Consider the following 13,664-nt stretch of genomic DNA (forward strand, 5'->3'; position numbering starts at 1 on the left):
GGGTTTCTTGCATTTTTATATTTAGGAATGGACTTCAATTACTCAATATTGAAATAGATTTTTTTGTGTTGAAACTTGGGTTTTTTTTTCTTTTTTTTCTTTTTTTTTGGAGTGTGAATGAAGAATTATTAACACATAAGCACAGGTTAAATGAGGTTGATGAAGGAACAATTTTTATTAAGTAAATATTATAAAATTTAACAAACTCCCACCTAACTAAGTAACAAAATTTTCCAGTTTTACCAGCCAGTGAGGATCCTGTAGTGAGAGACAAAAGCAGGAGTACTGTATTTCCTCTGAGGCCCTGTCAACACAGGGATACTCAAGAAAATTGAGATGAATTAATTAAAGGTGTGAAATGAAAGCACATTTGTTAGTGCAGATTGCTGTCATTCAGAAGTAAAGAGGCCTTAGTTTGCCATTTAATCCTTAGGATTAGTCCATATGTTCAGTATGTTAACTCTGCATTTACACTTTAAAAAACAAGGGAGGTGTCAATTCAAAAATTCCTTTAATATTTGGTTATTGAAGTCCATTCCCAAACACAGGCCTTGGGATTAAGCTCTAAAAGACCTCTTAAATCTAGTTCACCATCAGTTTCTATAAAGAGATTATCCTCAAAATAATCTTTATTTATAATTTAGTGCAGAGGGCAGATCCCACTTTATATAAAGTGTATCAAGAAATAGAGCTCCACATTAAAAGCAACATTATGAGCTCTCATTAATATAGTAACTGAACTCACTGAGAATGTGAAGGCTCTTAAGAAAGTGAATGTTGGCAATCTGTCTCCTAGTGATAATGCCCTATCCTGGGCAGATGGTACACATTTGTAACAGGGACCTAAGTGTTGACTGTCTCTTGAGCGTTGACACTACTTGTATTCTGTGTCATGGCAATGAGGTGGTATTGAAAAAAATTAATTGAATTTAGCAGTGGTGTCTAACTGAATGAGGGATGAGGCATTAAACAAGGGAGGTGGAGTGTGAGGCACAACGGAGTCCTCTGGGAGGAAAGCATGGGATTGCAGGAATGCTACATGTTTAGTTTCAAAGAGTGAGGCTGCTGCATGGAACTGGGCCACAGAGAGCCCTGTTTTGACAGCTTGTTGATGGCCCTATAAATCCTATGTGCAGCCCCAGTTAAAGGCATCTTTACATTTGCTCTTGTTTGGTAAAAATGCCTTTCCTGTCCATAGAAAATGACATCCATCACCAAATGTCTTGACCACCATGAGTGAAGTTATGGAAGTTGTATAAATAAATGTTTTATTGTGTAAATATTAAATTCATTGTGAATCCTATACTTGAGACATTATTATCAGTACCTGTAGTATGTTTGCATTTGCTACATTTTAATAACATTGTTTGAGAAGGGCCCAAACAACTGTTAAAGATTGGGGGTGGGAGGAGTTCAAAAGTAGGCCATTTTTAAATACTTCTCATTTTTAGCTGACTCAGTGGATTTAAAACACTAAAAAGTAAATCAGACTCCATTAGTATGTGACATGAGTTCGTGAAGGCAATATTTTATTTTGCATAATCAGTGGAATAAGTTCCAACTTTAACTGCCTTTTTTCAATCAACTTTAACCATGGTGAACATCAGGGTCTCCATAATATGTAATTTGCATGTGTTTTTACATATGATGTGCAATGTATGGGTAAGTAATAACTTAAAATATAGTGATGTATAAGTAATGTAACTTAAAATTTAATAATTTTTGGATAGTTGTATCTGTGTTTTTTCTTTAGCAGCATAAATTAATTGGCATTGTTAATACATTCCATATATAGGAAAAATTTCAACATGGATAGAATTGCATTTCTTTCCTGTATTGTTCAGATGAGAATTTTTACCCTCCACTGGGAAAGCATAAAAGAGTTCGTTTTTCCAGCCATGTTATGGTTGAACAAATTTAAATAGGTTTCTTCCCAGTAGGCTTGATTGAAGGTGCTAACTATGTGAGTTGTTGACAGAAATTGATTCTGTTATACCTAACAGAGTTCTTACTGAGGAGCACATGAATATATTGGTCATTAAAATTTAAATTGAGTCATAAAAGTACTAGAAAGATGGATATTGTTCTGTGACTTTTTGTAGACTGATTGATTGAAAGAGAAAAATATATGTAAAGGCATGTATATTTGACTAATGTTCTCATAACTTTGTATATTTAGTCTTTCCAAGTTCATTTCTATCTCTCTTTGAATATAGTTATTTTTGTGTCTTCACATAACAAAATACTGCTACTAAAAGATTTTATCTATGGGGGAAAATTTTTTTTGCACTATTCTGAAAAATTAAATGCGAAGGTTAATTTTTGCCATCAGGTTTCCACGTAATAATCTAGTACTGATACTGCATTAAAGTCTTAGTAGATGAAAATTTTTTTTTATATTTTCTCTGCCACACTTGCTAGAGGCTAATTCACTCAGTAACACTGAATACAGTTTTAAAGCCATTATGTGCATTGTGCTTTTGGCTAGGGAAAGGTTAGTGTGATGCTGGTATTCTGATGAATGGGAACAGAGTGCACCTTGGAAATAATTTGTTGGGGTTTTTTTTGGTAATAATTAACAAATTTGTGGGGAGAGATTAATAGCAGCATCTTCCCCACAGCTTCTGAGAACTCTGACAATCTTTCTAACCATTTAATTCTCTTTTTTGTTTCCATTTGATAGGTTACGTACAGAGTTTGATTAGGCGTGTTGTAAACAATGTCAACATTGTGATCAACAATCTCATATTAAAGTATGTGGAGGATGATATTGTTCTCTCAGTCAATATCACTTCTGCAGAATGCTTTACAGTGGATGAATTTTGGGATCGTGCATTCATGGACATCTCTGGTGAGTAGATATTTTGGGTCTTAGATTCTACAGTACTAGGACTCTTATGCCTTAGATGAGAGTATAAATTTCATACAAGTAGCTTTCTAATTTTGGAAGTGAAATTGCTTCCTATTATATTTTCAATTTTCTTTTTTTCCTGTTACTTATATCTGGCGGGCCATAGTATGGTAACTTTATATGTTTACTGTTAAGTAGGCTGGATGGAAATGCAAAAACATGCATTGCATTATATGGGATAGAAAGATCATCAGTTATTGTATCAATTATGTGAAATAATACATGCCACACCACATTTCAGTAGGGGAAAATATCAAGTTATCTTTTCATTTTAGGTGAGGTGTATAGTCCCCAATATCTTGGTATCTGAGAGTCTCATAATCTTTAATCTATTTATCTTCACAATTACCTTGTGAGGTTGGGAAGTCCTATTATCCCCATTTTACAAATGAGGCACTGAGGCAGAAGAGAAACTTTTCCAGGATAACATAGTAAGTATGCAGCAGAGCAGAAAAGTGAACATGGGTCTCTTGAGTAGTGTGCCATTACCCTAATGGCTGGACCATCTTCTCTTGGTAAAATTATTTATAAATTAGTTTAATTTAATAGCATTATAAAATATAGTTGAAGCAGAGATTATTATAAAATATTTTATTTTATTTTGGTTCAGAAATTACAGGATAAAAACTTAACCATCCAAAAATGCACATTTTTGTCAGGTATCAAAATCTACAGAACTCTCCCAGGGAGAGAAAAATTAGTAGGGTGGTCTCATCCTTGTGCATAGACTACAATAGCTAGGCGTGTTTTAAAGTGAGCTCTGAGGTCTGGAGTAAGTTGGGAAATTGGCATTGTGCATGGCTGTAGCCTCTGTTGTTCTCGCTTTTATGACCACCAAATTCACAAAAAAGACCATCTTTGAAATATGCATTTTATTAAAAGTTAAACTGATCACAGCATGGAAAAACAGGTAAAGGCACACTGCCCTTCTTAGCTATCGTTGGATTGCGGAGAATGGTCTGGAGGGTGATCCATACCTCATGGCTACCCAGTTGCCCCAGTCATGCTAAGTAGAGTTCCTCTAAGAGGAAGGGTCTTACTGGGTAATCCATTTGACTGGGGCATAGGACAGTTGATAAAAGGACCAAGCAAGGAGAAAACCTTCTGTTGCAAAATATAAAATTCTTCTTAAATGCGGGAAAAATATAAATTTTTTTCTCATTTAGTCAAGGCCACGCAAGTTCTTAGAAAGAAACTCCTTTTTTTTTTTTTTTTTGTGAAATAATTTTGTATCTTTAGGTTTTACTACAACTCTGTCATTTCTAGCAAAATTGGGACTATAGGGAAAAGTTCATTTGTTTTAGGTTTATGATAATGCAAGGATTTTTTTTGTCCTTGCTGATTTATAATCAAATTGAGAAAATATTTTGGATATTCACGTTTCAAATTCTCTATTGCCTAATTTTTAACTATTGGCTTCAGCTGTTTTTTTGTATTCTGATTAAAACTGAAAGTACCCTTTGAGTGTATTATCGGAGGTCTTAATGTTTAGATTTATTACTTTATTTTCTCTTTCTTTGAAGATCAACTCCCTCCTACCCCATTCCACTCTTTCTTGGGTAATCATTATTGCCTGGGATTTGAGGCCTCTGGTATGTTTGGGACAATAGTTTTCAAGTATGAGTGGGATTGTTATCTTTGTGGAAGTGTTTTGTCCTAAATACTTTGAAGAGCAGATTCATATAATGACGTTTTTTAAAAAAGTGTAAAACATACATTTTAAAGTGTATGTTTAAATACAACACATTTTAATAAGTTGTAAAGATAAATATACTATTACCAAATGCTTACTTAGAAAATTACTGTTTTTGCTAAAGCTCTTTATTTTAGCCATGTGAGCCGGTAATATTTGTGGTAGCTTAAATAAAAGATAACATTGTTAACTACAATGGTAGTCTCTTCTTTTTCTGTCAATCTGTTTAATTTTTATTGCTGTTTGTTCATAGATTAGTATTCCATGCATATTATAGTATTTACTTTTTATATTTTATGTTTATAAACTGTTAATATTTGTTCTTATCTTTTTTTAAAGCAACTGATCTGGTACTAAGGAAGGTGATTGATTTTTCTGACTGTACAGTATGTCTTGATAAGAGAAATGCTAGTGGTAAAATTGAATTTTACCAGGACCCTCTTCTTTACAAGTGTTCCTTCAGAACTCGTCTGCATTTTACGTATGATAACCTTAATTCCAAGATGCCATCTGTTATCAAAGTAGGTACCAAAGTGTCCTTTTCCCCCCTCAAATCCATATGTATGAAGTACTTTTCAGGTTTTAATTGTACAGTTTGATATTCATAAAAAACCCAAAGAACATGAACACTAATATAGTACATTAACTACTATGGAATTTTTGTGTCTTGGTTTATTAATAAACTGCATGTATTATGTATACTAACAGCTTTAAACGAAGAGTCATGCTCAATTCAGACAGTTATTTGCCTGAGCTTAAAAAATGATTGTATTAATTGTACCACAGAATAAAGATTTGAGAAAACAGACCAAAAAAAAAAAAAAAAAAAAGAGAGAGAGAGAGAGAAATTTAAAGTTTAGTTGGGGAACTGCATGATTTAGGAGACTAGTAATGGGACATAGAGGTGAAATGCTCTAAGTTGTTGTTTCAAATCTGGACCAGACATTAGTATGTATTAAGCAAAACTTAAAAAAATTAGTGGTCCAATCCAGTTCTTAATGTGCAGGTGTCTAGTATCACACACACATATCTGGCACTAAATTATATCTTTATTGGTAGTCAAAACATAGAAGCCAATAGCCCAATGGGCACAGAGGCCGAATTTCCTTTTCACCCTTCAGAACTTTTCCTTCAGTTCAAGTTGTAGGACAGAATGGGGGGAAGCTTTTTGCTACTACCTGTTCTGTAAACATAGCACTATTGATCTTGAAGATCCCAAAGCATTTTGCAGACACTTAATGCTTATCCAGAAATGTGTTCATGCAAAATGCTGTACAAACATTTGTTTTGCACACATGAACATCCAGTAACATACATGCAAAGCAGGCAATCAGCATCTCTCATGAAAATAAATTTAATTTTTCCTGATACCTATGTCTGATTGGAAAAATTACAAGAGTGTATCTTAGTACATGAAATAGACCCTATCATGCACTGATCATAAATTCATATAATACTTAGGCACAGTGGGACCAGTTAATCTTGTGTTAAATTTTTTTTATTTTCCCAGGTTGAGTTGCAATTTTTAATTTTTTTGTGATTTCATTTCTTTTGTGTTATTTTAGAAATGAGTAAGAGCTGAATATTTAAAGATGTTAGGCCCTTTTAACTAAATGGTCAAAGATTTTAAAACCTACATGGACAATCCTGATATTTATCATATGATTGGCTGTGACATACTTATAAGGTCTTTACTATCTGTAATATTAGTACAGCTGGCGCATAATGTTCAGTAAAAATGCATCCTAAAAATCCTGTATTTTTTGCATTTAAAATCAGTCAAGTTATTCTTTTTAATTTTGGAAAAATATTCAGTGACAGGCTTGAGATCTTTTATGCCAAATTGTAACACAGAACAATTTTTTATGGGCTGAATTACAAATCTCTGACAACAGACATTTATAGTGGAAACATTGACACAGTCTTCAGGATAGTGTCAAATAGTGTTGCTATTTTAATAATGAGTTCTTTCTTTTACTTTATTATAAAAAAAAGTTTTTATGGATCCTAGATTACCATAAAACACGTGCCAGAGTACATGGAGCAGGGTTAGTGTAATTAAATTTATACTTATATGAAACCCACCTGTTTATCTCTGTTGGTGGTCAGTCAATTCCATTTTTTTACACAATTCAGTATGTTCAAAGCTGTATCTTACCCACTCTCCATAATTTGTGATTTTTGGTGATATTGTCCCTTGTTGCCATATTGTTTTTCATTTTCAGAATGTGATTTACAGATAGATTATCTTAACTTTGTACATTGTCCTTAGAGATATCAGTAAAATAGATTACACTATTTGGTCTTATGCTGCTGGGTGAGTATTGAAGTGAATCATCAATTGTTGTTAATAAAATAAGCAGCACAGTAATATTCAATGGCAATGTTCTTTTATACTATTCTAAAACTATTTTTATACTACTTGATTCCTATAGGTTTAAACACTGGTGCCGTGATTTTTGATCTAGTAGAGAAATATTTGCTCCATATATCATTAATAATTTTTTGCATTCTGATTGATATAAACAAGATGGTTGCATGCTTTAGCTAGTCAGGGAGCAATTATTGAAAAAAATATCATTTAAAAATATATATACTATTTTAAATGTTAGGTTTCTGATTGGATAAGGTGTTCTTTAAATGTACTGTTGTGATTTATACTAAATGAAGTCTGTGCTAGCAAATCAGATCACTGGATGACTGACAGTCATTCATGAAAACTTTAAAAATGTTAAACTTCACTGCTGTATGTGAAATTAATTTATAGCTTCAACCATCTCTTCTAGTAGGTAAGCGTATATATCTCCAAAATCTTTATTACTGCAGTTGTCACTAATTAGTTGTCTGTCATAGCGAAGAGGCTAGAGGCTGGAAAGGTCTGGCCCTTATTTCTGTAACCTTAAACCCAAATATGCAGCCTATTCCCCTGGAACAGGTATGAGGAAGGCTGTCAGATAGTTTGCATTAATACTTCCTATACTATCCTGGTTCTGTATCTAAGCAGTCTAGGTGCAGTCTGTAAGAATATTTGTTTCACTTCATGGAATTACATTTATTTAAAAATTTTTTTTTGCATAGCTGGAGACTAGTGTATTCATAAATTGTCTCTTTGGGGGAAAAAAACCCACAAAGACATTTGGCTTCCAATCTACGATTTCTCCTTTATGGTGTTTTCCAGTCTTAGTCCCACTGATTTCTTTAAATTACAGGAAACTTTGAGATCCAACCCACAAATTCAGTCTAGATTACCCCTGGCAGCTCTGTCTTCTGCTGGCACTGGGCTGGATCTGACTGGTGCTCAAAATGGCTGCCAGTTTTGTATCCCTGATAGAACTCACTACTTTCCTGGTTAGGAGCTTCCAGCTTCTAATTAAGAGTGCATGTGTGTACATGTAAGAATGTCTGCACATGTAAGAATGTCTGCTGTTAATGAAGCCTTCCACATCAGCTTCAAAGCAGCTATTGAGTAGTTCTCTTTCTGAACTCCTTTTAGTGTGCTGAAATAGCAACTATTTGTTTGCAGTCACTCAAATCTCTATTCTGCCACCTTGACTAGGAGTGTTTCCAAATCGACTCAGAGCAAGTAAAAACTGCAGCTGCAATTACAGCAATCAGGATTTTGGCTGAACACCAGAAAAAAAAAGAAAAGAAAAGGGGGATACAGGAGCACAAAGATTTCCTTGTATTTTTCTACATTCTTGGATGTCATCATGAGCATCTTGGACTATGTTTGTGATTTTATTTTGAGATGTAGAGTCAATACCAATATGCAGAAATGCATTTTGCCCTGTGTGGATACTTGGGTCTATTATCAAATCACTTTTCATGTTTCATGAATGTATATAGACTTTAAAGTCAGAAGGGACCATTATGATCATCTAGTCTGACCACCTGCACAATGCAGGCCACAGAACCTCACTTACCTACTTCTGTAATAGACTCGTAAACTATGATTGAGTTATTGAAGTCCTCAAATCATGGTTTAAAAAGACTTCAAGGTATAGCGAATCCACCAACGCGTGATCTGTGCCCCATTCTGCAGCGGAAGGCGAAATCCCCCCAGGGCCTCTGCCAATTTGCCCTGGGGGAAAATTCCTTCCCACCCGAAATATGATGATCAGCTAAACCCTGAGGTTGTGGGCAAGACTCACCAGCCTGACACCCAGGAAAGAATTCCCTGTAGTATCTCAGAACCCATTCCATCACAAGCCCTTGGGCATATTTACCACTGGTAGTCAAAGATCAGTCAATTGCCAAATTAGGCTGTCCCAACATACCATCCCCTCCATAAACTTATCAAGCTCAGTCTTGAAGCCAGCTATATTTTTTGCCCCCACTGCTCCCCTTGGAAGGCTGTTCCAGAACTTCACTCCTCTGATGTTAGAAACCATCAAATTTCAAGTCTAAACTTCTGATGGCCAGTTTATATCCATTTGTTTTTGTGTCTACATTAGCGCTGAGCTTAAATAATTCCTCTCCTTCCCTGGTATTTATTCCTCTGATGTATTTATAGAGAGCAATCATATCTCCCCTCAGCTTCTTTTGGTTAGGCTAAACAGGCCACGCTCTTTGAGTCTTGATGCTCTTTGAGTATTAATGTCAATATTGATTCTTTTAGTTCTTCTTTTTAATTTTTCCTGTGTTTCACTGGCAGCATCTATTAGTGGATCTGTGAGTTTAAATCTGCCTGGCAGAATATATCTAGGATGATACGTAATTTATTATAATAGCTGATTTTGTGCTACACGGAAGATTAAAAAAGAAGGTAGCAACCTTTTTATTAAGTTTGGGTTTTTGCCTTTCAAATGTTTGTTCTGCATATTTCCACTTATTGGTAATGCCCTGACCAGTCTACCCCTCTCTGCATCTTTGAACGTTTTGAGGACAAGGTTATGCAAGGAGGTGTTGCACACTGTACTGCCTCTGTTCCTTCCAACTGAACTGCTTCTGCCAGCTAAAAGTGAACTGATCCGATCCTTTGGAGCCAAGTTTTTTTCTCCTGTAGAAGAGCCTTCGATAATTGTTGTTGGTAGTGAATTGTAAAGCACGAAGGATTCTTTCTCCAAGAATCAGGCAGCACAGACAATACTGAAGAGGTTTATTCACGATACCAGGAAGTCTGATAAATCAGCTTCAACTTCATGGTGTTACAGTGGTCAGATATATACCCTTTCTTATCGATTACATAGTACGTTTTAAATTCTTTATCTATTCACTTACAAATACAGACATTGTCCTATCCGGAGAGAACAACAGTGATAATGGTCGTTACACACATGCAGAAACACTTTTAATCACTTTACTTACATCAAGGATGCTAGGGTTACACTCGGTGGGGGGTAGGTTGGAGGAAGAAGAGGCGGGGAGGATCCTTACAGATCCGTGACAGATAGACAGAAATTCTAAAAGCAAATGTGCCGTTCTCATTGGAATTAGAATCACTAAGAGGACATCTGGGTTTCTGAGCCATCGGCTGTTTACACTAGCCATTATCCTTGAGGATCAGGTATGCTCATTAGCCATTTACATGAGATTCGATTTACAACTTGTTAGCTGAAAACCATCTCAAGCCTTACAGTAGTGTTACTTAATATAGAGAGTGGGGTTCAACAGAAGTGCTAGCTGTAGTGTCTTTCCCAAGCACATCCCTTCAATAATGCTCAGCCCAACTCCCACCCTGGCAAAAGGGGGAGGATAGGCTCAGGGAAGGGAATTCCAGGGCAGGAGGCTGGGACAGAAGCTGCTTGCCCCCCCCTTGTGCATGCCTCTGTGTGGAAGAGTTACCTAAGGATCTGTGGGGCCAAGAGTTTTATTCAAGGTATTTCTTGGTATGGAAAAAAGCTGGGGGTTTCTGACCAGTTTTGGATTTAAGAAACTTGAACAGGTTGGTTTGGAAGTTTCATTTTTGAATACTAATTTTAGCCTCCATAAGTCCCTCACTTTCAATTATGGATTGGTTTACAGCTCTTGATATAGAAGACATGTATTTTGTGATACGTCAAGGTTGAAGGGCAGCCAGAGACTGGTCTATTTGTGTTCCAGGAAGTGCTAAAGACCCCTCCCTCAGCCTAAGGGGAGGAGTCACTGGACCCGGGATGCAACTGATTCCGTGGGACAACTGACAAAACAGGAACTGGTGTGGGGGTCATAGGGTCAAATGGAGGGAACTGGAAGGGGACACCAAGCAGAGAACCCCGGACAGTGCCCACTGCTCCCGGAAGGCATCTAGGGAGCCAGCAGGTGTTGCCCAGAGGAACTCTGCCCGGATGCGTGAATGGATGGAGGAACGGAAATAGGCCTGACAGACGCAGAGCAATCCCCCCCAGCCAGCCTCGTCTCTCTGGTTTAGTAGATGGCCACTTTGGCCAGCACTAGGAGGAGGTTGACAAGGAGGTCCTGTGATTTTGTGGGGTCACAGATGGTGCGTGCGTGCGTGCGTGCGCGCCCATGCTCACGGCTCCGTGAAGGAGCCGCCAACTGATGTCCCCGGTGGACCGTGCAGTCAGGGTGGAATAGAGACTGGCCCACTGGAAGTCCTCACCCTCCACAGCTGGTATCAGGTCCTGCCATTTGGTGTCTGGGTGGTAAATGAGGATGAGGAAATGGAGGGTGTTGAGCATGAGCAGCTGGAGAATGGTAGAAGGGAGGTATAGAAGTCCTAGAATGATCAGGGCCTTGTTCCCTGTGGACTAAGCAGAGGTTATTACAGGGCAATTAGGAGCACCTGAGGCCAATTAAGGCACAGCCAGGGGCCTGATAAAAACCCCTGCTCCAGACAGACAGAGGGGAGCAAGCTGGAGCTAGAGTAGGAGGAGTGCTCCGATTGACTGGAGGATTAGAGAAGAACCTCGAGAAAGGTACAGGGACCAGGAGGGGGAAAACTTGCTCTAGCAGAGAGGAGACCCTCCCTAGTCACAGAGGCCTGAGATAAGAGAGGGGGCAGGGAACGAGGAGCTTGAAGGGGCAGAGGGAAAAGTAGCTCAGGGAAAATAATTGCAGCCTCGAACATTGTCAGCAGTACATAGCTGCTATTCATAGGGTCCCATGGGCTGGGATCCGGAGTAGAGGGTGGGCCTGGGTCCTTTCCCTCTCCCCTCCCCTCTGGACATCACTGGAGGGGCCCGATGCTTGAAGATGGGGTAACTGTGGTTCCCTGGCTCACCAGAAGAAGGAAAACTGAGAGACCTACTGGAGCAGAGCTGGCAGTTTGCCACAATTTCCATATTTCTGTCCGCAAAATCATGAGGAGTACTTAAATTTTGTGATGGCACAAAGACATTTTCAATACAAGGTCCTGCTTTTTGTCCTTTCTACTGTCTGAGTCTTTACAATATAACTTTCTATAGAATCATCTGATGAAGTGGGTTACAGCCCATGAAAGCTAATGCCTGCAGAAATTAAATTTGTTAGTCTTTAAAGTGCTACAGAACTCTCGTTGTGGGTTTTTTTTTTTTTTAAATAGAATCATTGCATCTCAGAAGACAGAATATTTATGTTTACCCATATTTAGGTGATTAACTGCCAAAGTCTCCTTCACACAAAGATCTGCTGTTTACTACATCCTGTTTACTACCTCCCTTCTTATAGATTTATGATTGCTTTTGAATATCAAAAAGTCAAATCTATACTCAACTCAGAAGATCCATTTTATAGGGTCTATACTGGACTCAGTAGTAGGAAGAGCTTTTCTCCCAGAGGAAAAATTCCTGAAGATAGTGCAATCTGCTTTTGAAATAGATCATTGTTGAACCCAGAAAGTGATTTTCTTTTTGGGTCTGATGGATCTTATGGCAGCAATTATTTATGTCACTCCACTTATATACCGCAGAATGAGGCAAAGTGATGCTGGTTGTCTTGAGTTTACAAGCTGAATCTGGACAGCCTTCGCATGTTAGTCACCATGCTTAAGAACATTTTAGAGTCTTTGGAAATATGAATCTGTCCCATATATGTCCATATAATATTTCAGAATGATACTTCCAAAAAATGAGGGCGGGGGGGAGAACCTTCCAAAATGTAATTGATTTATATTTTTTTTCAGGGTGGTGTGTATTTGTGGTTGTGATTTTTATAGCCTTGAAATGCTGTGACCATTTTGTCCTACATAGCAAAATGTGTTTAGTTTCATGCACTGCAAACTTTCGTTGAGAATTTTATCCTTTATTATAACACAAGTTGTTTTAAAAATGTAAATTAAAATATTTTTTATGCAAATCTCTCTACCATTAACACAGTAAAACTGTTTGTTTTTATTTAGGCTCCAAAATGTCAATGTTTTTGACCTAAAGATGTTATAACTGTGGGTTTTTAAAGAGAAAATATAGAAGTCTGTACAGTAAGCATTATATCTTACATTTTAAAACTTTTTTTATTGAAGACAAAATTATATTATTTCTTTGCTTCTTTATTTTTTATGCTGTAGATTCATACGTTAGTTGAAAGTTTAAAGCTTTCCATCACTGATCAGCAGCTTCCTATGTTTATACGCATAATGCAGCTTGGGATTGCTCTTTACTATGGAGAATTGGGAAACTTTAAAGAAGGAGAAAATGAAGACCTGGTTTGTCATACTAAAGATATATTGGGAAACATCTCAGGTATGTACAACTATTATTTCTCAACCAAAAATAACATTTAAAAACATTCTGGTTTATTTTCTGATATTTAAAAATGTGAGGGTTCAGGACAAACTATTACAGTGCCTTGACAATCTGTAATTTGTTAGAGCCAATGTATTTTGCCATGTAAGTGTGTAATACTCTAGCATTATTTGTGTGTTATGATGAGAAAGCTATTTTGATGATCCTAGCTAAGCTGAGATTGTGCTTTCTGGACAGTGTTTGTCTTGAGAGTCGGAAGCAGCAAGGGAATTTAGATTTTGATGATCCGAATGTGGCAGGAACTTGGTATTAGCTTTTGATATTTTAAAATTTATTTAGAATATCACACCTGGACTCCAATATCTTCTTTGTGTTCAGACTTTGGAACTTTTTTTTTTTTTTTTTTACTTTGAATAGAAATGTTATCAACATTGTTGTTCTTCTTTGAGTGGTTGCACAT

The 13,664-nt window shown here is 36.9% G+C and overlaps 1 protein-coding gene across 12 annotated transcripts in view; it reads left to right on the plus strand.

The window, feature by feature from the left end:
• The window catches only part of VPS13B (vacuolar protein sorting 13 homolog B), an 819,784-nt gene that overhangs the window by 77,932 nt on the left and 728,188 nt on the right, over positions 1-13,664 (plus strand). For all 12 annotated transcript variants that reach the window (XM_067537148.1, XM_067537121.1, XM_067537138.1 and 9 more), the window contains 3 exons: positions 2,684-2,851; positions 4,944-5,125; positions 13,027-13,201. In XM_067537148.1, the coding sequence (XP_067393249.1) occupies positions 2,684-2,851; positions 4,944-5,125; positions 13,027-13,201 (525 nt within the window). The remainder of the gene's footprint in view (positions 1-2,683; positions 2,852-4,943; positions 5,126-13,026; positions 13,202-13,664) is intronic.

This window comes from Emydura macquarii, unplaced genomic scaffold (assembly GCF_026122565.2).
Source record: "Emydura macquarii macquarii isolate MOO-44397 ecotype Brisbane River unplaced genomic scaffold, CSIRO-AGI_Emac_v2 contig_383, whole genome shotgun sequence".
NCBI lineage: Eukaryota > Metazoa > Chordata > Testudines > Chelidae > Emydura > Emydura macquarii.